This window comes from Hippocampus zosterae, chromosome 5, assembly GCF_025434085.1.
Source record: "Hippocampus zosterae strain Florida chromosome 5, ASM2543408v3, whole genome shotgun sequence".
NCBI classification, from domain to species: domain Eukaryota; kingdom Metazoa; phylum Chordata; class Actinopteri; order Syngnathiformes; family Syngnathidae; genus Hippocampus; species Hippocampus zosterae.
In genome coordinates, this window is record NC_067455.1 from 10,689,551 (window position 1) to 10,716,333 (window position 26,783).

The following is a 26,783-nucleotide window of genomic DNA, read 5'->3' on the forward strand; positions in this document are numbered from 1 at the left end:
GGAGCAAATATCATACATACAACAATACACAAATAAAAATAAGGCAGTCGAAAGCACAAAAACAGTCTAGCTAAGATCAAGTCTGAGTCATGCCGAGTCAAAAGCCAAGTTTTGAGAGGAGTTTTGAAAATAGACACCCAGGGGGCTTGCCGAATGTTCAGTGGGAGGTCATTCCAAAGAGAGGGACCAGCAACGGAAAAGACTCAATCCACTCCGAGCCTCCGCTTAGTTCTTGGTATGTCTAATAATGTCTGGTCCGCAAACCTGAGGCATCGGGCAGGTGTGTAGGGGCGGAGGAGCTCAGAGAGGTAAGGTGGCGCCAGGCCATTTTAATAAATAATAGGATCTTAAAGAGAACTCTAAAATGTATCGGGAGCCAGTGAAGGGATGGCAGAGTAGGAGCAATGTGCTCCCTCTTACAAGCACCAGTCAAGAGGCGAGCAGCAGCATTCTGGACCAACTGGAGACGCTTAATGGAGGATTGGCCGACTCCAAAGTAAAGTGCGTTACAGTAATCCAGCCGGGATGTGGCGAAGGCATGAATTATTGTTTCAAAGTGCTCATACGAGGTTTTACTTTAGCCAACTGCTCAAAGTGTGCTCATAGCCGTCAATCTGTCCCTGAAGTTGAAGTTTACTGTGAAGCGAAATTCTATTTAAACAGAGATGTTGAAACAAAACCATGTCATAGCTTAAGAGCCAAAGATGAGCGACCATAAATTTGCATTGATGTATCTTTCTTTGTTGCAAAAGAAAGCCCTGGCTTGGCATGGTGCATCCTTTACTACATGGCTGGGCGGGAACATGGAGAGTTCTAATCTCGCTCGTGAGTTACTGTTCTTCTTTGAGGTATATTTTAGTCACCCAATAACACAATGAATGGGTCCATCAATGGCACGCTGCTAAGTGTGGCGTGAAAAGAATTTTATGCTGCGAGTTTGAATGATTATGACCCATTTGACTCTAATTTGACAAGCCACCGGTCTACGGTACAGTCCGTCTCCCGCCCGAAGTCTGCCGAGACGGTCTCCATAATCACCATAATCCTAAACAGAACAAGCGGTTTGGAAAATAAATGGATGGACTCACATAGCGCTGTGCAAAAAGAGTATCTCTTCCTACGAATCTGACATTTATGTATTGGAATGCACGAGCGAAGTCCAGAAGACGTCAAGTGGTTGTCTGCAGCCATGCATGGCGAGTTTCGACAATGTGGGATCCCACGGGGGCTCTTTGAAGGGGATCAGGGACAAACATGTATCATCGCTCACACACTCATCCCACCTTCTGGATCCTAATGGTGAATGTGACTCTTAAGCACAGTGCCTACGAAAGCAATATGCAGCCCGGCTGCAATATTTCTGCAGCTTATAAGCAGATACAAGAAGGGAAGAGAGCCAGAGGCAGCAACTGGGGAAAACAGATACCACCGTGATTTTTGCCTTCTCTCTTTTTCTCTCCGTGTACCCCCCCACCCGCCGAGCCCGACCCCCACACCCTGACTCTCCTTTTTCTACATGGACTGTATTGCCTCATTTTGAGCGGTAATGAGTGCGGCAGGAGCAGGCAAGAGAGCAGTGAAGAGAGGCGGTACTTAAGGGAATTGGAGTGTTTAAAATGTAATCTAAAGGTTTCCTCTTGTGGATCACATGTGCAAACATCCACAACCAGCCTCAACTCTTTTTCATGTGTCGTCAATGATACGCAAGCAGTGTGTATGAGTCACCTGATCGGTGTCTTCTAAGGAACGGGAACGAAAATTCAAGTGAGCAGTCTTTTCTTTTTCATCAATCTGCAGGTTTTTTTTGTTTTTTTGTTTGCTCATGTTATTTGCATTGTTTAGGTTGCACTCATTACTACTGGGATGTTCACAGTGGCTCTCAGGCCCACAGAAAATACATCGCCTAGAAAGGCTGAAGTATATGAGGCATGAATTAGACATTAACTAAAGCAGAAAGGAGTATGAAGGGATTTTTTTTCCCCCAGGAGGAGGGAGTGTTCTTTAAAAAAAAATAAAGACATAGTAGCACTATGTACGTTAAAAAAAATAATAAATCAATTTCCTTCAGTTTTTGTAAAAACAGTAACCATGACCTCAAGGTTGGCATTAGAAGAATATCAAAAGAATGTAAACGACTTTCGATTCCATGGTTAACATGAACGTCTTTTTCAGCATATATTTATGACAAACTGATTCTAAACACTTTCTGGCTGTATACAGAAAATGTCCTTCCACTAACTTTAAAGGAAGAACATGATGACATTGTTCCACAAATTAATTTAAATCTCAGTACAATGCTGGTGAAATGCTTTGGTCGAAATCAAGCAAAACAACTTATTTCATCTTCTGTACAAAGCCCAGTTTCGAGAAACTGGATGTGTTTGCAAATAAACCACTGCGGCACAACGACAATTGACTTTGACTATGTTTACATGCAGCGCAATACTTGGGTTAAGGTCAAAATCCCACTTTTTGAAACATTCGGGGTATGACCTTTACAAGTGTGAGCTGACAGTTACTCCCGCATACAAGGTCGTTGGATTATCCCGATCGAAACAGACGACGTACAGATAATGTCGTGACAGCAAACGGATATTACTTCCGCTTCTTACTTTCTGTCATCAAGCAAACACATTATATTCACGTCTCTCACCTCATTTCTCGCTGCGTCCAAAAGTGTGCCGCCTTGTTACGTGTGGCTACGCGTGAGGTTTGCCATGTTTGTGTACCTCTCTGTGTACTTCTGGAGAGCTGTGCATCAGATGCACAGGCCTTATATCCACATAAATGTGTGTCTGTATCCAAACTGTGTCATTTTCACAATAGAGACCCAAAAATACCGCCGCAGAGAAATCAATGTGTTCAAGATTGCCTTGCGGTGGCGTGTAAGCAGGATCGCCCGGCACACAGTTATACAGTGCACTCCGCTTAATAGAACACCATTGGGCCGAAGCGCTTCTGTTCTACTAAGCGGGGTTTCTATTAACCAGAGACACTTTATTAGGTACACCTTCAGACACGTCGACGACCAAGTTATGCACGCAGAAAACCCCCTGCTGACGAGTTAGAAGAGATATTTCGACTGTGGACGTCCATATCTTTAATCAAACAACAAAACAACAACTTTAATCAACTTCAGTCAAACATCTCAAATCACGAGAAAAAAATCGTTACTTTTGTCTGGAAACAGGAGTCCGTAATTTTGCGGTTGACTTCCCTCTCAATGCGCTGGATAAGAGGGAAGTCCTGGAAACCGCGGGCGTACCTTCTGAGAATCCGGCAATGCATCGTATCGTCGGAGTATGTCCTTCTTATCCGCAGGTGATAGCCCTCGTCTCTTGAATGAAGTTGAAGCCATTGTGACGTGCGTGTGTCTATGTGTGGAGTGACGCGTGCTACCTGTTACTGTATACGGCTAGAACTACCGCGTTTTCTCGTGATAGTGGTACAGTATCGCGATAGCTACACTTCGAAAACCACTAGTTTACAATGTTCATTGCTTACGGCCTGTTCTATTAAGCGGAGATCTGTTCTACTAAGCGGAGTATCTTTATAGGAAATTGCATTAGGCAAATCTGTTCCAGAGCCTTTTGCTCTATTAAGCGGATTACTCTATTAACCGGTGTTCTATTAAGCGGAGTGCACTGTACTTCCTGTACTCCTAAAACCAAGATTCCTTGCGGATTGAGGATGCACAGAATACAAATCAATCTTTCTATATGCGGGTTAGAAAAGGGGTAACCCAGGCTTCTTATTCGGGGTTTTCAAAACCCCGAATAAGAATATATTTGGGGTTTTACACATTGACATGGCCTTTCCAAATGTGAATATTGCTGATATTAAGAGTTTTGAAAGGGTTATTGACTGCATGTAAGTGTAGTCTTTGTGTTACCATGACAACTCTTGAATGGGCAACATGTCTGCTGGAGAAACTACAGCAGTCCAGAAATACATGTTTGAACTGAAGAGACCACCAAACGAGTTGTCGAGCCCTGGTCGAAACAGACTGTTACTGAATGTTTCTTCATGGACTTTGAGTCACTTTGCCATTCTTTTGAATGTTTTCTTTGGTGCTAAACCAATCGGACGTGAAGTGGTCGGCACAGACGATGAGAACTTTGCCATCGGAAGCTGGGCCTGTTCCAAATGCAGACAAAATAAATGCACTCTGCTGTGACGTAATCAAGAGTGACGATCTGTGCTTCTGACACCCTTGCAGCTCTGCTTATGTTTTGGTTTCTGTGTGGTCCAGGGGTGCCCATTACGTCCATCGCGATCGACCGGTAGATCACGGAATGATTCCAAGTCGGTCGCGAGGGGTGTAGGGGAGAAAATAAACAGCCATTTGTGTGTCTGTGTGCATGTTAGTAATATATATTTTTGTGTTCACGCACACTACGCTCTAATCATCCCATCAGTCTCATTTTCACAAAAAAGTATTTAAAAAATACAATAAAGCAGGTAAATCTTTAACCTACGGTGGCAAGTTACTTGGGTCACCGTAAGTGGTTAGTGCTCAGCCGTCTGCAGTTGCAAGCTTGTGATTACAGCTGTTGCGCTATATCTTTTATCGCCCTCATTATTCTCATTCAGACTTTGTTTCGTGTGCAATTCACCAAAGGCACGGGCAAAGAATAGTAATCTCGAGGGCCGAGGGAAGCACTTTAAAATGGTACGTGTGAGCGACGATGGTTAATAGGCTGCAAAAGTGCGTCGCAAGCCTCCGTGTCAGGCTTTTGCCCATCATGGCGTGCGTGTGTATGTGCGCGCGCGGTAACGGGTCGATCGCATTGATTGAAAAGTCGATCTTCGGTCCAAAATGTTTGGGCACCCCTGTAGTAGTCTGACTGTCAACTGGGGGAAGAGAAAATAGGAGCGCTCAGCTCAGAAAACTTGATGGAACAGTCTGGTTAAAATCTGAAGACTTCTATGAAGCCAGTCACTCCGATATAGTTCTAAAAACACAACAAAAACGAAAAAGCGATTTTAAAAAAGTCCATTTTATTATGGAGAAAAGTGGAACATGTGTTTTACTAAATAAGAATTCTAAAGCAAAGCAGATTTGAATGACTCAACCTTGAATATCAAACCGACGCTGACCTTGGCATCCTTAATAATTGCAACGTATGAATGAGCCACTATTATGTAGAGAATTACAGCTTTCGCCCTGGAAACTAGTCATGAAGATCAACAATACTTTCATGATTACTTCAGCCAAGAAAAAAAAATAAGTCCATAACTCCACAAAATGGTAAGAAGCCCTCGATTATTTGTGCGTTAAACGTTTATGAACATTTTACAGGCGTCACGAAAGGCTGAGTTATTAAGAAAGTAAAAGTTGGAATGTTTTACAAAAGAATGAAAGAAACTTTATGGTAATAAATTAACGCACCGGAAAGCAGATTATTCATCCATCCATGTTGTTTTTTTACAGCATGAGCCTATCACAGCTGACCTTGGGTGACAGTGATGGCGAGAATGATGTAAAGATCAGATGCCAATGTCCCGAATGATGATCATTTCTCAGTGTGTCTCAGTGGTCTCACATCACACAGTACAACTCACGCCGTTAATAACCATGACCGTCACTCGACATTTGAGTACAAATGTCGACTGTTCAGTATACTGCCGATTCGTCCTTCATCTTTTCTCGTGTGCAGCTCGAGCGGGTGAAGGAATCGCCAGATGCGTCGAAAGACAAAATTGAGAGCCATCCCACACTCGCTGGCTTGCAGCCTTGCTTTGAATCACACTGCGTCTAGCTGGGCGGCCGCTTGCTCGAGCTGTAATGTCAGCTTCAAAGAGCCGAGACTTTGGAAAGCTGGCGACTTGGACCTGACTTGCCCTGACCTTGAGCACATGAAAGTCTCGGCAGAGAAGTACAAGGACTACGAGGTTACTCGGTGTAGTAAGTGGAACTCTCGAATGTGTTTCCCCCTGGAGCAAACGTCCATCTAGCCGACTATTTTCGAAAGCATTTACGATCGTGAGGAACATGATTGAACTGAAGCCTATCCAGTTAACTTTTGGGGAGAGGCAAGGCACACCCAGAACTGATCGACAGCCAATCACAGTGCACGTGGGCACAAACAGCCGCTCAGGCTCAGTATCACAGCCACAGTATGAATAGTTGAGAGAAGAGATGGGCAGCTAGCGGCCCACCCTTGGAGTGGCCCTTGATCAATTTTTGGAAAGTGAAAATGTTTACGATAGGCGAGCAGTCTTATGTTTTCATCACGGTCTTCATTTCTCGATGACAGACATTGCTGACTAGCGCCTCCAACCCCCCAAGACTGCTGCATGCATCGGAGAAGAAAAGGTCAAGAAAATGGTCTCTTTCAGGTCACGTCGGAAGCAGATGAGATGTTCACCAAATTCAAACGCAAACCAATGTGTTAAGTTTGCTTTGCGACGCCATCCGACGTTATGAAAGATTTCAATTCAAATCACCATCACAACAACGATCGAAGTTGCATTGATGATAAATTGTACCCCCGCAGCCCTGCTCGCTCCCAAGCATTTAAATTGCCCATATCCGGTTTCTTAATGAACCGAGCATTTATATATGACTTTGGAATGTGGGAGGAAGCTTCGAGATTTAAAATCTACATCCTAATCATGAGGCAGACATAATCACTATTCCACCAGAAAACGACGATTCGTTTCTACTTTGTAACGTGTCCGTTTTCTGTCTTAGAAGACAAGTGTGGCTCTGGTTTTGCAATTTGGCTCTGCGCTTTGAGAAATGACAGTCTTTGTGGGCATCTCGAGTCACTAAAAGATACATTAGCAGTCACAAATAACCGCTCACTGTGGGGGAAGGAGCATTATTCATCCATTTATTTCGAGGCGTATTTCACAGAAAATGGCAATTATCTTATAAGGGGGTGAAAAAAAAACCTTTTAAGCGAAAAGTTGTTGCCTACTGTCAATCAAGTCCATAAAAATAAGCAATAAAAAAAAATCTAATTTTCAGTTCATGCAGTTCTATTAGACTGGCTTCCTGAATCTGTGTTTGCAAAGCCATTAAATATTATGTCTGCAAAACAGTGTCAGATGCCGTCCGCTAACAAGTCACCCGGTTCGGACGCATGCAATCAGGCTCCGGTGTGACGTGCAGTACACCAACGCAATCTAATGATATTCACAATAATAACTTCATGAAAGATTTATCCTGAACCAAAAATAATATGCCGCTCATTATTTTTTTGTATTTATGATCAAGGTTAAGCAAAATATGAACATCAATTCATTCACCTTCCGAACCGCTTGACCCTCACTAGGGTCGCGGGGGGTGCTGGAGCCTATCCCAGCTGTCTTTGGGCAGTAGGCGGGGGACACCCTGAATTGGTTGCCAGCCAATCACAGGGCACACAGAGACGAACAACCATCCACGCTCACACTCACACCTAGGGACAATTTGGAGTGTTCAATTAGCCTGCCACGCATGTTTTTGGAATGTGGGAGGAAACCGGAGCACCCGGAGAAAACCCACGCAGGGCCGGGGAGAACATGCAAACTCCACACAGGGAGGCCGGAGCTGGAATCAAACCCGGTACCTCTGCACTGTGAAGCCGACGTGCTAACCACTGGACTACCGGGCCGCCCCCGACACGTTTTAGCAGTAAACTTTTTTTTAAGGCCTCCTCAAAAAAGGCAAAAGTCGGCCACATCCTTAGTTCGACATAAGAGTCTACCTGCTGAAATGAAATTATTAATAAATAAAATACAATTATTATTTTGTTCAGCTTTTCCTGTTTTCTGCAAAAACCTACTTTGGCCATTATTTTCTGAATTGGTGTAATTTCAGCAAACTAGAAAGAGGTTGTATAAATTGTACTCAAATTCTTGATTCTTGTGGTACATTGGCAGAACTGTTGCAGGTTGTGTGTATGGGGTGGGGGGAGGGGTTGCTTAAAACGTGTCTTTTAATAGCTTTAGTTTCAGCACTACGTTTGTGAACAGCTCCTCGAAAAAGCGACTTCTCCGACGCTCGTCTTGAAACTCAGCGTTATTGAATTCATGTCAGATGAATCAAGCAAATCCTAAACAAACCTACACGCACTACACACGCGCGCGCATGCACGGAGACACACTTGAGTGGAAAGCAATGCATCCTCACCGAGTGGAATTTCATCCATACGCACGTGCTGACACGGAATAGATCGGGGAGAGCGTGAGGGAGGAACGAGAGAGAGAGTGCTAGGATGAGGACAAGAGAGAGTGTGTGTATATTTCTTCCGTGGGAAAGAATTTGATCCACATCAGCTTGCCTTGATCGGCTAGAGCCTCGACCATAACTCCTGTGGATGGATTTACGCCTCCGCCACCTCGCACACCTCTGGATTTAATTCAAGGCACGGGGACATCTTAAATCTGGTGCCAATCAATAGAGAGCATCAAGAAGCGGAGGGGAAGGGTCGGGGGGAGGGAGAGTGTCACACCTCCTCCTCCTCCAACATCTTTGCGAGCGCGGAGTAGGCGCCGCAAAAGTGCACCAACCCAAGAGGAAGAAGGGATGAGGGGCACAGAGGTGGGGGTGAGATACAAAAAAATGCATTCATGCATTTCGTGCATTCATTCATCTCAGCCTGACCGAGGACGGCATGCCAAGCGCGGCACACTCCAGCGACTCCGCTTGCTTCCAAATAGCCCCCCCCCCCCCCAGCTCCTTCTTTCTTTCTTTCGCACATGTGAGCATATAGTTCTCATCAGTACTCTCCACGTGCACACTTGCGAGTGAGTAGCGGTGGGCTGAAGGAGAAGTGGTGGTGGTGGGGGGCGCGTGAGGAGCGAGCCTTGGTCCTTACCTGCGCCTACTGTGACGCACTCCGGGACGCCGCAAGGAGGCGACGCAAAGGCGGCCGCGCATGGGCCCCAATTCCCGCGAGTCCCCCGGGATGGCGTGCGGCGCCTGTTACTACCTGGTGATCAGCTCCACGCATCTCAGCAACGGACACTTTCGGCGCGTCAAGGGAGTTTTCAGGGGGCCGCTATGCACCACAGCGGCGTGCGAGTCACCGGTAAGTGCCCTCTGCCTCCCCGTTAATGTTCATGCAACCGTATACACAGTTGTGCGGGGAGATTTTTTTTGCCAATCTTTTCTTGCAGTAAAGTCGTAGAAAACTCTCACAGCCACAGGCAAGTGTATTTCGTGACATTGTTCATGAGCGAGCTGAACTGTTTTTATTATTGCTTTTATTATTATGATGGGGTAATAGGAATGTGAATGCCATAATTGGGTATTCAGGCAGAAAGTCATTGTCAACGCGTGTTAGTTTCCCCATCCAGGGGAATGGGAATTAAACAAATGGAATTGCATTAGAGTGTTTTCAGGAAGAGATGAGCTGCCCCGTTTTAAATAGCACTAATTATATGAGGTGTGTTACTAATAGGATGAGTGTAGCTCTGTGTGTATGGGGGGCAGCTTACTAAACTAACTCCATGACATTTTCCAAGTGTGGCTGTTTCTTTTCAGCCACCACAATGGCATTTAGTGTCAAACAAGCGAGTGTGTTTGTGTGTGTGAGAGAGAGAGAGTCCCGTCATCACACTTTCCCATGAGTTCCTAATGCGAGACAAGACAGTATTGAAACTTGGGAGAAGTTTGCTGGTATATATCCTAGTGTGTATGCGTGTGTGTCACTGAAGTCATTACCATTCTGTCATGTTTGGCCCGCTCTCCCTGGGTGATGGGCAATCAGACACAGGGAGCCTGGCAGAGACGTTGCAAAAAGTTGTCTTCAACAACACCTGGAAACTTTTTCACAGATTGAAATACACCCAATGTTTCCACTAGTGGGGCCATGTAGAACATATTATTGTCAAGAAAATATTTGCGTTGACTTCCCCATTAAGCATTCTGTGTTGGCATGTCTGGATCAAGTGTGCCGGCAAAGTTCTCCAGTCGATATTTTTCCATCTCATTACACCTCTTGGAAGATAAATTGGCCTTTTTGAAAATTGTGAGTTGGGTACCGTTTTGTAGACGCCTCTGACTGCTCGATGTAGCTTGCTGCTCCCCCGTGCATAATTTCCTCCTCGTCTCTCCCTCAAGGTCGATCATCGTTAATAAAGCAATATCGTTTTGGAAATTGTTTTTGTTGTTCATCTGCACACGCGGTTAATAAAGAAAAGACTTCCACGCCATCTCAAAAGAGTGTTGAGAATGAAATTTTGTGGCCGTGAAACTTGTGAATGTTCAGGTTAAGGATTATTCTTGATCTCGGACCTTGTGGACTCGGACTTGACCTGCCTCAGACCTTTGTGACTCAAACTTGATAAAAGGTGGACTTGACTACAGTCCTAATAAAAAAACATAATGACATTCAAGACCAGAACTGAATCAAACATTCTGCATTGCCCCCCCCCAAACAAAAATAAATATAATTGTCTGTTTTGATTGGCACCGTTGGGGGTTTTACTGTAAATAGCAATATATTTACTATCATGGTTGACTGCAATTGGCTGGCAACCAGTTCAGGGTGTACCCCGTGCCCACATGCCAACACGCACCCATGACCCTCTTCAAGATAAGCGGCTTGGAAAACGGAATGGATATTTTATACTGAAATTGTGACTCAGATCACCAGAATATTAGACCCATCTCTCATTCCGACTAATTTGGCACATTTATAAACGCATACACGGCAATATGCAGACTACCATTATTTCCAGTGAACTTTATGGTGCTTGGAAGAGAGACTCGACGCACGTTTAATCCGTCACATTATGCAACATCTTTCTTGACAATCTTACATATGTCGAAATGTCGCGCCTCAAATATTGAAGCATGACACGTTGTATTAATGCCGCGTTTCATCTGTCTGCCTTCACCTCTCGAGTCGCTCTTTTGATGTCTCATCCGTCTGTTGCTGCGCTCCCTTATCTCCGCCTCCGCGTTCTTCTGTTCGGCGCGCGCAAACAATCGCGCGACAACCAATCAAATGTTCATCGTTACGTCAGGTCATAAAACTTTTGAACTGTTTGGAAGATGGAATCCGCATGTCCCTAGCGCACTGTGGCTTCTTCTCATCTTCCAAAAACACGCATCTTTGGTTCTGGTGGACTCTGAATTGTCCATGGTTGGCAAACGGTTGTTTATCTGCATGTGCCCTGTGATTGGCTGCTAACCACTGGAGGGATTTCATCCGCCTCTCACCTAGTGTTCGCCGAGATAGATCATCCAGCTCACCTGTGATCTTGATCAAGATGTGCTAAAGAAAATGGATGTGTCACAACACACCGTATGGCATGCGGTCCATGCCAAGTAAGTGCCTTGCTCTTATGGCAATGCTGGGACATCCGCCTTGCTTTTCTCCCCATGCATTTTAATGAAACTTTAGATAAGCTTGTGTGCAGGAGGGGATTTTTTTTTTTAATGTGTTGCTTAATCTAGCACAAATCCACCAAAGGGATAACAATGCAATGGCACAATATATGAATGTTAGGTGAAAAAACAAAAAGAAAACATATGTTTTAGGAAATGGCATTAACATAATTGGTCCAGGATGTTTAAAAATATATATACTAATAATAATTGTGATCAATAAATGGTGTGCTAAGGTGTGGCACTTTCTTTTAATTTCTCATTCTAATAGGTTGAACCCATAAAGTGAAATTGTGCTGGATTAAGAAAAACATTTTTGGGGGGGGGCTCTCATGTAAAATTGATTGAACGCATAAAACATCTTATGCGTCTTTATCACAAAGTGCTTGTTTCCCTGCGGCTCTTTGGAAGAAAAACTATTGACAGCGACTCTAAGTTAAAGGTTGTCTGTAAAAGTTTTAGCGGCAAACGCAAAAATGTAAGCTCAATTAGGTGACCTTTTCTTTTTGTACACCAAGCCTTTTTCTGCAAAATGTTCACTTTCACTCTCGACAGATTGCAGGCAAATGACACACCCTCGTAAATGTGTTTAGTCATTTCAGTCTTGAATGATACTGCAGCAAGGAGGCTTTTTCAGATTCATGTTCGAGTAAAAGGAGAGAGTGAGTGGATAATTATGCACGTAATGTGGATTGTGCCACCTCTGATTTGTCATCGAACAACGCGCTGTTCATAATTTCCTGGCATGAGGATGCTTTACTTAATTTAACAGGAAGCACAAACAGGATGGAGGATTATCACAGAGTAATGAGGCATCAAGCACCTATTTAGACCGAGGTATCACTTTAGTGTTATTAAGTTGTGAGGCGGGAGAGGCCTTTGCCACATTTTGAATTCTGTCCGTGATGTGGCTTGGGGGAGATAAGGCCGTGTCCGCGTTGATAAAGATGAATCTACATGTGCAAAGCTTTGAAAGTTAGATAACAGCTGACTGAGCGGGTTTCAGGAAGGTCAGACAAATATACACACTTCCATATTTATCCGCATCCGTGTGGACACGGCCCAATTTATGTGCCTGTCAGAAGGATAAACAGTGTCGTGGTCAAGCCGTTCGAATGGGATCCTTTGTGTGCGTTTGCTGAAATATTGCACCTTGGCCAGATTTTGCTTTCCACAAGGATGACGAAATACTTTGTACATCTTAACATCGTAATCAATTAATTAATCAAACAGAGGATGGGGCGAGACTCCTGAGTTGGCATTAAATACACATTCTGATCTGAGACCGAGACAAATGTAGCCACCATACAAAAATGGCGCAAAAACTATCACCATGCCTTATTCTTTTGCATGAATAGCAACAGGTTAATGACACCGGTCAAAAGATTTTTTGACATATGAAAATATTTCAAACATCTGATGGACTTTCCAATCGGTGTCAAAAATACACTTAGCGTCACATGAAGCTATCAATGAATCAATATTTGCCGTGAACAAGTCTTCTGCATCTAGTGGGAGAGCAGTGAATTCATTAGTCTGCCTGTCACAACTCATTGCTGACACTGATAGATGGACAGAGATATATCCACCAATCCATTTTCGGAACCGCTTTATCCTCACAAAGGCCGAGGGGGAGGTGGGGGGGGGGCTGGAGCCTATCCCAGCCGTCTTCGGGCACTAGGCAGGGGACACCCTGAACCGGTTGCCAATCGCAGGGCACACAGAGATGAACAACTGACCGCGCTCACGCTCACACCTTGGGACGATTTGGAGTGTTCAGTCAGCCTGTCATGCATGTTTTTGGAATGCGAGATGAAACCAGAGTACCCGGAGAAAACCCACGCAGGCCCGGGGAGAACATGCAAACTCCACAAAGGGAGGCCGGGATCAAAACCGCGGCCTCTGCACCGTGAGGTCGACTTGCTAAGCACTGACCACTGGGCAGTCCAGAGATAAATTTATTTACCTCAAACAATATATCAACCAATTTACAATACACAAAACTGTATAATGGTTCAGCGGTTGGGGAAATTACTGGGCCAGAACATCGGGACTGTCGGACCTCACTTATGTGGATGAAAGGCTGGCTCAAACACATTCCTGCTCGATAGGTGCAAAGGGCAAGTAGACAATCCATCCTTTTTCGACAATACTTGCCTTTGTTAGGCTCACAGGTGAGCTTGAGTTGATCCTGCCTGCGGCACAATCTATCGGCCATCTATTTGGACAACAACAACAACAACATTCACAAAGAGAGTAATTGCTGGATCCGTGCGAGTGTTCAGGGCTAGCAAGGCCTTCTGCGCTGGCCTAAAAACGATCAAAAGCATTGAATTACATTTATAATCTAAATTCCAATATAAATTCCATGAAATTATAATTCACCAATTCACAACTAGTCTATTCTGTTCATTTTTGCAGCCTTTCTCAGGTACTTGTATGTACTACATTTTGTTATTTTATTTTTTTAACCAAATCAGATTGCTCGATGTGTTGCCATGTCAATCTAATTAGTCCACCGCCTTCAGAATCAGCAACGCTGCAGGTGATTTAGCTTAAACAATATGCGCAACGCAGCAGTTTCTTGAACCGGTCGGACTTCCAAATTCGTCTCACAACAATGTCAAAAGGAACATTTGTCCGTCTTCCGATCGATTGGTGAAATTAAGCCAAGATCGTCTGTAGCGTTCTGTGCACGTGAATACATTCATTAATCAGCATCTCGGATGTGCGTAGTGCATTTTGACTTCCATGGTGCTTTGCCATTTCTTAAATGAATATTGATGCTGAATTGATTCTAATGATGTCTGCGGCAGAATAACGGGCTGTTATATCGCAGAGGATTATCGGGGGTTTCTTTCATTGCGACATGATAGTGGCGGTATGAGTAAAGAGGTGTATTAAGTCTGTTAAATCCCCCACGAAATTAAGGCCCAGGTGAACAAACGCACGGCTCACCACTGGTAATGATGCACTCAATACATTTTGACAGAGAACTGTTCTCATCACCAAGGCTCCCACAGCTCTGTGTTCTGTCGTTACTGCTTTGATTGGAATGCTCAAACAAAGCAAATGGAAAAAAAAATCTACCTGAGACCTGTTTTTGCATGTTTTTCTTTTGAAGTTCCAACAAAAGCTGTTGTCATAGACATGAATGCCCCCAGAGGACTTCATTTTGAAATCGGCTCCCTTCCCTGCAAAAAAATAAAAAAATAAGTATTTCAGAAACAAAAACCCTGCATTAGTGGAGCATTCCACAGCGGGGATTTATCAGAAAGCGCCTGTCAGCTCATCAAGGATGGAGTCAGAAAAGTGAGAGTCAACAACTGCCCCCGATGTGACTGCTACCTTCTGTGCGCCGTCTCTGCGAATATCCCTGCGAATGTCCCTGCGGGATGCCTCGGTATGTCTACGTTCGACATTGCTCCTCATCGCCAATTAGCCGCCATGACGGGTCTCTTGGATGTGCTTTAACTGCTGTCCTCCTCATTACATGTGTGCGTAACAGTTACCGATGAGACGGTTTTCCAAATCTCATTGCCGCTTTTAATGCTTTTTATTGAGGGCAGGCAGTGAGACCAAAAAAATAAATAAAAACACAAGAGGACAGAGTCCCATCTCTGAATGAATTCATGAACATGGGCCTTTTGGAGACCCTCCCCCCACCCCCACCCAGTAGAATATTTTATATCCTTGTACATGCATACTAAGCTGAACATCCGCTTTGATGTATATTTAACTGCCGTTGCAAAAAAAAGATGAATCTGTGCCTGCTGTCAGAATGAGTGCCAATGCCCCAGTATGCGTGTGTGCATATGCGTGTGTGCATTTGCCACCTATGCGACTCCAAGGGGTGGCAGCGGTGGTGCTGAACAGCGTTTATGTAAATGAGATCGCGTTTAAACATATGCCCTCAACAATTATATTGAAACAACAATTTAGCCGTGTGAAAAAATAAAAATAAACCTCAGCATGTTGGAAGGAGCATCGTGCGCAGCGAGATAGGGAAGAACCAATTGGTTCGATACTTAAAAGCTCGTGGCTGTAAGCGTGAATCTTTGTTACATTGCAGTGCGACAAAGAAGTCATTATTAGGCTTCGCGGGTGGTACGTGTGCCGAGCAAGACCTCAAAAGTCACCCGATGCAATGTCTTCACACTGAAATAATTAAAGGTGGGCATTCCGTCAGTACTGACGTAAGTTCCGTCAGTCTGTCCCTGACAGACGCTCATTTTGCTGAGGATTGACGAATGACGGGAAAATTCTGAAAAATGACTTAAAAAGCACTGTCGGAGCCGCTTTTTGTCCCCATCTGTCAGTGAAATCATCACTAACCGGGGTCAAGTAAAGGCAGATCGCACAGTTCGTCACAGGCCGACGCCCATTTTGTTGACAACTGACTGAAACGTTTTAGGAGTTAAAACAGTTGCAGGCAGCCACCAGTGTGCTCCCATGTTGCACAGAGGAGTAAAAAGTCAAAATTGCAGGTCAAAATGATGTCATTAAACAACCACGATTTGCGAACTAGCGATCTTATATTGAATTGAGCTAACCTTGCAGAGATATCTGGAGATATTGGTTTGTTCAGAGGTGGACAAATTCTTCTCAATTTGAGGCTCTCAACTTTTTTTCCTTTCCATTTCTTTCGACAGCTTCCTGTCAGTTTTCCATTACAAGGGAAAAAAAAAAGAGTCCTTAACTTCAGAACTCAGAATTGATGCTCAAGCACCCCATGCACCATACAGACCCATCTGCAAACAGATATAACGACAACATTCAATTGATATCCCAAAAGGACTTTATTTTCCTTTTTTGGGATGTTTGATTACCGATTGAAGCCGTCGGGCCGTTGTATGTCTCACTCGTGCACAAATCGTATTGAATCGTGGTCAAATCCCCTGAAAAAAATATGCTTTCTGTAGTCGACGTTTGTCGCATTCAAATATTACACACACAACACACATTAAGAATTCTTTCCACCACAGTAAGACATAAATATTATTGAAACAGTCAAGTGATATCCACTACCCAGCATAATATTAAATAACTATCAGGAGCGCAACATTTTTTTTTCTTCGGCTGTGTAGAACGAATGAAATGCGGTCGATGTACACTATAGGATAACTAACGTCTCGTCAGTCAGCGTTGTCTACTGCCCCTGAGTTGTATTTAGCAGAGTGGCTGAGAAGTAGATTCTATTTTGCGGTTCGATTGATAAAGGGTTTATGGAAGGTTGAAATGTAATAAAAGCAGCCATCGAGTTGTTTCTTGAGCACTGGAAAGGTTGTTATGGATTCAAGGCTTCCAATGCTGCGCTGAATCACGAACACAAAGACGCACGCCCGCGCTCACACGCACACGTCAAAGTAAACCCATTTTAAAGTGGGCAGTGAGTGTGGCTGAATACTTAAGTGGAGTATGACTGGCTCATTCCTGCTGACCACTGCAAAGTGCTCCTGCTGATCACCACTTATGTCCTCCATCACACTCTATGTGACCATTTGTGTGTGTGTGTGTGTGGGTGGGTGTGTGTTTAGGGGAGAAATGGTGGATAATTGGGACGGATGGGCGAGCCGGGACAAAGCGAAAGAGGAGAGGGAGCGAATGAGACGCTCTGCATTGATTTTAAGCTCTCTCAAGCTCTTTATTGACATTTCATTTAGCTAATGAATTCATTAGCGCTTCATAGCATAATAACCTCCACTTGATAGCCGGGATGGTTCCCCCGAGGAAATATGCTATGTTTACGCTACGGCTCTTCACCATTTTCTTTTCCAAACTCAATCTGCACTTTTCTTTGATTTGATTTTCTCCCCAGTGGGCCCCGTTTCTTATCTTTGACTTCACACGTTTAACTCATGTATGTTTTCAAACTGCAAATAGAACCACCAGCGCAGGCGTCGCAACATGCCATTCAGGACAAGTGCTCTCCAGTTTGTGTTCTGTTTGGTGTGACCCTTCTTTATCTACTGGATCGCGATGTTTTGTTTCTTTTTTTTTAGTGACTGAACTAAGGGATGACTCACACGCGCATATGTGTTTGACCTTTGACCTGCTGTTTTTATTGCTGTGCACACACACACACACACACACACACACACACACACACACACACACACACACACACAAAAAGCCTGAACTTACGGGACTTGAAAGACCATTTGAGCCTTTTGATAAATAATTTCTCCAGTCATCAGGAGGGCAGAGCATGATAAAAAAGAACAAAAGCGAGGTGGCAGCACACAATATGTCATCACATTGGATGCGTGATGCTTAACCACAACGGTGACATTGTTCCTATGACTATCCTAGTCATTTTATCCATAAATACACTTTAAAATGAATGCGGTGTGGTTATTTTCTACCACCGTAATTATACCTTAAAATAACACAGTGGCATCGTGCAGGAGAGAATATAGTTTATTGTCAGCCCCGGGGGAAAATAAGTTTGAGTTTATAAGAAAGAAAAAAAAAAAGAGATAAAAGTTTTATGGGCACTCAAAAGGCACCTTCGCTCCAGGCCGTTGATTTCGGTCCTCTCCTCGGTCATTCGACTTTAGCCTTCAAGGCCTGCTGTGGTGCACCGAGAGAACATACATTATTCTTTTATTGTTGTTATTTTATTTTAATTTTGCTTTATTTCTCTCATATATTCCCCCCGCTACATGAATTAATGCTGCAAGAACACTTAAACGTCCCCGCTGGGAAGCATGAAGTCTTCATCAGAAATTCCTTCGACTTGCGTGATCATACACAATATTCTATAATGCAATCATTGTCCAGCTTTACAACTGTGGCACTTTACGACGACAGCCATGCTTCTTCACATTTGGAGATTTTTTTGGGGGGGGGGAGAAAATGATCATTTTCATCCAAAACGGATATTTAGCCAAACATGCTCGTACAGCTAGCTAGCATAAGTAGAGAAAATGAGTACAAAGTGGATAATGTGAGAATATGTGTTGTGACAAAGCAAGATTGTATGTACGCTGTACTACCATTTGGTTTTGTTTTTAAATTGAGCCACGATTAACATGGAGCAATTGTCAAGGAAGATGCACTTGGTCTCAGCTAATAGGTATATTTATAGCAATGCAAAGAGAGGACACGTGTCATGATCCGTTTTGTTGATTTGGTTTGAATTAGATTGAGTTTTGTTTCGTGTTTTCCCACGTGTCCCTATTTTTTTCTCATGTCTTGTCTTGAGCCACTTGTTCTTGTCAGCCCGGTCCCATCGGGAGCCACCGGATAGGGAGACTTGCTACGCCATTAACGAACGACTAAATTACAATCACAACTAACTTCAAGTTTAAAATTGTGTGCGGCCAAGAATTTTGCACCCTTACGCCACACCACTGGAGGAAAGAGTGGAAACAAGCACACCTGTACATGCACAGCAGATGTCCTACCTCTCACTTTGAGACAGATGTTTGCCTGTGTGGTCATTAGTGATCACAGCATCAGATAATTACCTGGAGTCACACCAGCACATACAAACACACTCTCTCTTATGCAAATAATGTGTGTTTGATAATTACCCGACGTTTGGACAACCATCTGGAACAGCAGCTCAGGTTCAAAGTGAATGACACGCCGAAGAAGCAAATCAAACACACACCCCAAAACAACTCACATTTACAGATGTGGATTGAAGAGATGGAGGATGCTTTACCGGCATTGAAATGATTTGTGTCACCAACTGTCTAGAAACTGGGGGCTACTTCTCAGATTGTTTGATACACACTGCTGCACACATTCATTCATTTTCCGCTTCATCCTCACTAGGGTCGCGGGGGGTGCTGGAGACTATCCCAGCTGTCTTCGGGCAGTAGGCGGGGGACACCCTGAACCGGTTGCAAGACAATCGCAGGGCACACAGAGATGTACAACCATCCACGCTCACACTCACACCTAGGGACAATTTGGAGTGTTCAATTAGCCTGCCATGCATGTTTTTGGAATGTGGCAGAAACCCGGACTACCCGGAGAAAGCCCACACAGGCCCGGGGAGAACATGCAAACTCCACACAGGGAGGCTGGAGCTGGAATTGAACCCGGTACCTCTGCACTGTGAAGCCGAGGTGCTAACCACTGGACTACCGGGCCGCCCCTGCCATAAAATATTTGCTCAAATAACATTGAATTTTATATATATTATTACGAATAATAGTAATAATAATGAGACCTGATTTTTTTTCACAAAAATTACACTAGCCAAAACATTTTTACGAAATTATTTCAGAGACGCAAGCAAACTTTTCTAGATCAATTTCATGCACCGATTCCGAATGAACACTCCACACAGGAAGGCCCGAGCCGGAATCAAACCCTGCACTGTTGCAGTGTGAGCCCAACGTGCTAACCAGTCGATCACCGATATTTATTTTATTTTTCAAGAATAAGGCACTCTGTAGGGCGGCCCGATAGTCCAGTGGTTAGCACGTCGGCTTCACAGTGCAGAGGTACCGGGTTCGATTCCAGCTGCGGCCTCCCTGTGTGGAGTTTGGATGTTCTCCCTGGGCCTGCGTGGCTTTTCTCTGGATGCTCCGGTTTCCTCCCACATTCCAAAAATATGCATGGCACGCTGATTGAACACTCTAAATTGTCCCTAGGTGTGAGTGTGAGTGCGAATGGTTGTTCGTCTCTGTGTGCCCTGCGATTGGCTGGCAACCGATTCAGGGTGTCCCCCGCCTACTGCCCGGAGACAGCTGGGATAAGCTCCAGCACCCCCCGCGACCCTAGTGAGGATCAAGCGGTTAGGAAGATGAATGAATAAATGAAAAAAGGCACTCTGTTACTAATGTGGTCCTTGTCTGGGGCACCATGTTGGTGACCCTCATCTTCCTCAAGCCTTTGGACTCCTAATGTGTGTGTGTGTGCATACATTAGCCATATATATATATATATATATATATATATATACACACACGGTGTTTGTTTTTTCTTCTTTCTACCCACATTCTTGCTGTAAATTTCCCCAGTGTGGGACAAATAAAGGATATCTAATTCTTTTTTTTCTTTCTTCCGTTTTGAGCGATAGAAATGCAATAATATTGATGATGATTATAAATATTTAATATTTATTTATTTTTTTGGGGGGGGGGATTATTGGTTCCTTTTTCTGCTTCTGTATCTGGATTCATGCATAAATATGTGTAAACCGTCTAGAAATGGATTTGGGGATACATTGATGCATTAGCTTGTAGCTTCCATTCACTTGTTGTACGTCTTTGGACCTGCGTGTTAGAATGCCGGCGTAGTTTGCTTTTCTGCGGCTGACATACAGCCTGGGTTAAGAGCAGCTCAGACAAATTAATTATCTCTCCTCTGGAGGAGGGATGATTCACTGCGGGTGGGAGACGCTGCAAACCAGCACCCTCTGGTTGAGCGCAAGCCAACAAATTACGCCCAGTCCAAGAGAGACCAAGGGGCTCCCTCTGAATAAAGCAACCTGGAATTCATCCTCGGTTTGATCTTTCGAGCCGCCTTGCACACAGACACGCGCTTTATGAAAATAACTGACTAAAAAGAGGATGTGCAGGCATTTTATAATTCACAGATCAAAGAGGTTGAAGACCTTCAATGCGCCTGGGTACGTCTCGCCAAGCAAAAGACTGATGACATAAGATCAAGACTTTCATGTGTTGCATTGCTTTGCCATCCAGCGAATGGCTTTGCTACGGAGCTTTCGCACTGCTGGATGGAGCATGACACTTACGCAGGATGCCCAGCTAAAAAGAAAGTGGAATGATTATTCAAATTAGGGCATGCACGTTCCAGATTGGCTTAGAGACTTAAGATAGTCGTTCCCTGAACAAAAATGTGTCTGGAGGTGTGAGTTGAAGAAAAAAAATGAGACGCTTGCATTTATCATAGTGGTACCAAAAAAAAAAAAAAAAAGTTAATTCTGTCATTTTGCAATTTGATGGCGTTATTTTATTTGAGTTTGTCTTGGTGCCCTGCGATTTACTGGTGACCAGGTTGCAACACGCCTCTCACCCAATGATCAGTTGGGAGTCTGTATAAGCTCCGTCATGAGGAAAAGTAGAAGAGATCAATGAAAATGTTTTTAAATTTGGATTTTTTTTTTTTTTTTTACTGATTATCATAGTCAAGTTCACCTCTTAACCTTGAGGTTTCTCCTCTGCCCACCGTCAGATCTCCCTGAGGGGAACCACCGTGATGTGGTGACAGGGTCACTGTCGTCATTGTCATCAATGAATGCCATGACAGAATAACATGTTAAAGAATTAAACTGTCTTTGCCACATATCGGCATTTCAATACACATTGTGCTGCTCCTTCTAGAGTGTGCGCCTTGGCCACCTGGGGGCAGTATAGTACAGACCTACAGATCTAAAGGGAAGTGTTCATGTGTCCTCAGTAAACTGGAGTTATATGCCTTTTCTTTGCACAGGATAAAGAATATGGGCCTGTGTGTATTGTCATATCGTCTGCACCCTTTGTGTTCAATGTAAGCAGTATCCATCAGTTCAAAGGATAGAACATCGCCACAACGATGCGATACATTAGCTCGTCTTTTTACACGTTTATCATGAGGGGAAGCAAATAGCCAGCCTGACGCCTCTTTATTAAAAAAATTGTCCATTATCTGCCCAATTGCAGCTTGTCATCAAGTCGGGTGAGTCGAGTTTACTGTCCCCATCCAACGGTCTAATCTCAAATGGAAGTCGGAGCAAAAAATATCACCTGAACGTGTGCATCACAAGGCAGCACTGTGCTCTTCGTCTTCTTGGCGATACATTGTTCAGATGTGTGAATGTACTTCAGGTTTGTGTCAAATGAGTGCATGTGCATATAAAAATTTGCCTATTTTCCATAAATTCTGTGCACGTTTAGTAATGTTCTGTTTTGGTCTACTAAAATGTGTACATAAAAGAGGCCAATTTCAAAATCGGTATCGTTAAAACGAGTGCAGTGTTTACTGTGCCCATAGAGTCAAATCATATTAATTGGACATAAAAGGAAAGTTCCTTCATTATGGGTTGTTCTCATACATCTTTGTTTATAAAGCACTTTCATATATTATAGCTTCATGCTACAGCATTATATCAGTAACAATCTCTACGAGGAATCAAAACGCAGATCCTAATAACTCATTCCGTTTGTCCCGGCCAGTCTTAACATGAGCCACAATGGTGCCAACAATCCGCCGCAATTATTATGAGCCACAGCAGGATTTTTTTTTGGTCTTTGTCCAGATTGAAATGCCAGTCGCTCAGCTTAGCGCTGTGCGCAGAAAGCGTTTGCTGTTCACCACGGGGAAAGCAGCCTCACAGTGGTCCGCGTGTCGCCCCCAGCCAACAGCCACCAAGACTTGGCTTCCTCCTTCACACTGTTTGCGTGTGTCACTTTGGCATGATAGTTTTTGCAGTGTATCGATGCATGCTGAGAGGAGGACTCTGAGGATTTGTCAGAACACCAAAATGGGAAAGCAGGTGTCAAAAAGACTGACAAATTGAAAGGGAAACCCCACACTTGAGAGTAATTGTGTGTGTGTGTGTGTGTGTGTGTGTGTGTGTGAGATCATTTCATGGGTATTCATTACTTCCTCCACTTTTCCTCTACCGTTAAGCCCACAGGCAAGCAGTAAACACATACTCTGGATCTGCTTCCCTTTGCTACTTATTTTTCCTCTCTGACATTCCTGCTGCTTCGCTCTTTTTTTTGGGGGGGGGGGGGGGCTCATGTTCGTTTGTGTGTGTGGGGGGGGATTCTTGGGAATGCATATGCAAAATCCCCCTGTGATCTAGAAAAAGCCACACGTCGGCACAAATGAGGAGCACTTCTTGGTCTGAGCCAAATTCACTTAATCCTACCGAGGTGTGACAACAAGGTTAGCGTGTTGGAAAAGCTAAAAAGAGCAACTAATCTGAGCATTGACAAATCACAAAACAAGCCAAATTCTTGCATGTGTTGTCTTTCAACGTGGGCATGTTTGTGTGCTCTTCCAAAATGAATTAAAAAAAATGTCAGTGTGTTATTTATGTAAATGAGTGTCATTGGCGAAGGAGGAGGCTGAATTCCCAGGCCTGATGAGTGGCTTAATGATTCATCAGCCTGGCTGAAGCAGGCATCAATAATAGATAACAGAGTGGGACATGCACGATTGCTCGCCCCTTGATTACAGTGCTCCACAACCGAACGCCCCACTTTTTCCCCTCTTCTCACCTCAGAATAAATAATAAAATGCCATACAAAAGCACCCCCCACCCTCCCTGTTACACACCCACATGCACTTCCCTCTCAATTCATTTCTATGTATTTTAATGTCATCTCACCTCTCACATCCTTAAAAAGAAAAAATCTCATCGGATCCTCATCTCCCGCCTCTGTTTCTTTACTCTTAATCCAGTCAAATTAAAAAGAGGGATGGATGGAGAGTCAGAGCGACGTGACGACAAATCACACTGACAATGGAGGAGCAAGCCACAAATGAATGCAAGTTATCTATACTGTGCCTATGTGCTCAGCATAAATACTATCTGTACATTCACATGTACATTTAACATTAACATGTGTACTGTCCGGCGGCCCAGTGGTTAGCGCGTCGACCTCACAGTGCCGAGGTACCAGGTTCAATTCCAGCTCCGGCCTCCCTGTGTGGAGTTTGCAATTTCTCCCCGGGCCTGCCTCGGTTTCCTCCCACATTCCAAAAACATTCAAGGCAGGCTGATTAAACACTCCAAATTGTCCCCAAGTGTGAGTACGCGGATGGTTGGCAACCGGTTCAGGGTGTCCCCCGCCGACTGCCCGAAGACAGATGGGATAGGCTCCAGCACCCCCCGCCCCCTCGACCCTAAGCGGATCGGAAAATGAATGAATCTTGAATGTGTACTGTCTGGAGGAAGTCAATGACCAACTGTTAAGGGCTTGAACAAAGTTTTCAAAAGCTGCGCTAAAAAAAAAAAGTTATTGAATGCATGAAAAGATATCATAAAGTATGCCAAATTCCTCGATTCATGAACCTCAACTGTCCTCACACACCCCTTCTCAATTAAGCACCACCCGCTTCTATTCCAAAAGTTCCTGAGTTGTCCGGATTTAGCTGAGCGTTAAGAATGCTGCCATGTAATCTCTAAATCGCATTAATCTTGTTTCCCAAATCTCCTTTGCCTCCAACACTGATTACCTTCATCCTCTTAACTTGTCTTTCTTTTCATTTGTGTCGTCACTCTTCGATGTCAGATTAGAGCCCCAATTTGATCACGTCACAAGACATGGATGCAATCCTCTCGGAGGCCATCAATCAGCAAGTGATCAGAGTGTGTGCGTGGGCATAAATTTGCAGATTGAAAGTTTTCAAGAGGGCCTTTTGTGTAAATATCAAGAGGGTGCACTCCATTTTTCGCAGGAGGTACTTAATACTGGAGATGACATTTCTTCAGAGTTGAAAGAAGACTGATGGAAGGGCGGCTGAATCGACAAGTGCTGTCAAGGCTTAAAGAGCACAGCAAGGAAAGAGAGAGACACCGAGCATGAGAATAGACCATTGTTGAGGAAGAGCGGGGGGTGGGGGGGGGGGGAGACCCCCCCCAAAAAACAAAGAAAGGTGAAGTGTGGACGGGCAAAAAATCTCAACAACCTTACCATCGAAAGGTTGCCGTTTTCAATAGACTGTAGTTGCCTGTCTTTCTCCTGTCTCAGATTTACCGTGGCGGGATCACCAAGGGAAAACAAGAACAAAAACAGGCTCCATGCAGAGCATAATTACAGGATACATGTTTTGTCTGAGGAAGACCAAGAGACAAGCTCACGGCTACATCCGTTACGCTCGCCGTCCTTTGTCTTCCTGTAATTGCTTTTATAGTGTTCGCCGTAATGTGCGCGGAGAAGAGCAAGGAAAAGCAAAAATTGCCTTTCAGAGAAACAAATACAAGTCCCTAAGGAGTGCAGTGAGCGAGTACAGTAGAGGGAGAAAATGACAAATAGCCCATAAAAAAAAAATAGAGCCATAGTTTGGGATCGTTGGGGTAAATGGAATATTTGCATTGCAGCGGTGTTAGAATAATTTGGGATTGTTCGTGACAGTTCATTTCGATTTTTGCTTTGTTAGTTCAGTTAATTTTAGCGAGCTCAAAGTAAGTTTTTAGTTTGTATTGACCTTTACTGTATTTTAGTTTAGTTTTTAAGAAAGTGTTGGGGTTTTTTTGTTGTAGTTATTTGGTTCATTGTTTAAAACGACAATAACATCGGGGGGGGGGGGGGTAAAAGTGCAGCCATCATGTTTGTTCACCTTATCCTGCACACTATGAGAAGTGGATTTTGGCCCCCAACAGAGCTGATCAATGATAGCGCGCACTGCATCTCAAAGGCACCTGTAGAGAAGAGATAAAACTGGATGTTCAGATGGACAGAAAAAAAATGGGGGGAGGGGGGAAATTCTCACCACTCACAAGAAAGGTTTCTTTGGTCTCACATTTTGATGGACAGGGAATTAAATGTTGCTCGTGATCTTATTGGTCAGAGCCTTGGGACTTATCATGGATTTACAATTTGTGCTTCAACCCAGCACAACAAAATAAAAAAAGGCCCTTATTTTGCCCCTTCTCTCGCTTGTAATCAACAGCACTGGGTCTTGTCAAATCCAATTCAAGTTTTTATTGTGGTTGTCGTTTGCAGTAGTGTCCAAGTATGCGGAGCCGTTTGTTCAACATTTCCTTATTTTGCTACAAGAGAGCACAAATGTTGACAAAAAACACACAAAGGGCTCAATTTTGTGTATCCATCGCAAAGTGAAGTCTGTACTGTATGCATGATTTGAGTTTTATTTTGTTTCTTTCATAGATGGCAGATAGGAAGGGGTGTTTGCGCCGTTGTGGGAGGGAAGCGATACGAGTTGGTTGCCATCCAATGGAAGGGGCTCCCCTCATTTGCTTTAAATTCAGCACAGAGACACTTATGATGATAAACAGATTAGAAAATGGTTGGATGGATATTATTACTAATAATACATTTTTTTATAAGCACCTTTCAAGACACCCAAGGACACTTTACAATAACAAAACACAATACGGGTTGAGCAGCGGCAGCCAAAACGCGCCAGCATTCACTCAACCCGAAAGTCAGAAAGAAACCACAAGGGAGTGAGAGGGGGAGAAAATAAAACACGCTAAAAGTACCCTCATCTTGAGGATAATTTCAGTGATTATTGAAATAATGCAGGAAAATGTCTTACATGAGTTGATTGTGTTCTCACTGGAAGTCAGTAATATAAAATACAGCCAAACCTCCATTTTCGAACATCTGTTGTCGACCAAATTGGATTTCAGCCAGAAAATTTGAGATTTTTTCGCTTCAAATTATGACCGAAAACCAGTTTGACCGAACTGAGTAAACCCGGATGCGCCACTCGACTACTTTGGGCTTCCTTGCATGAGGAAGTGATGCTTCCTCGTAAAACATTCATTGTGATTTACACAAATCTGTTTTTT

The 26,783-nt window shown here is 43.9% G+C and overlaps 2 protein-coding genes across 2 annotated transcripts in view; one reads left to right on the plus strand and one right to left on the minus strand.

Moving 5' to 3' along the window:
* The first annotated feature begins 8,771 nt into the window (after positions 1-8,771).
* LOC127601071 (G patch domain-containing protein 8) overlaps positions 8,772-26,783 on the plus strand; it is a 40,160-nt gene continuing 22,148 nt past the window's right edge. The window contains exon 1 of the mRNA XM_052066061.1: positions 8,772-9,023. Coding sequence (XP_051922021.1) covers positions 8,871-9,023 — 153 coding nt within the window. The 5' untranslated portion in view covers positions 8,772-8,870. The remainder of the gene's footprint in view (positions 9,024-26,783) is intronic.
* The window catches only part of gra (granulito), a 229,659-nt gene continuing 218,741 nt past the window's right edge, over positions 15,866-26,783 (minus strand). The window contains exon 8 of the mRNA XM_052066133.1: positions 15,866-15,877. The gene's annotated coding sequence lies outside the window, so the exon portion shown is untranslated. The remainder of the gene's footprint in view (positions 15,878-26,783) is intronic.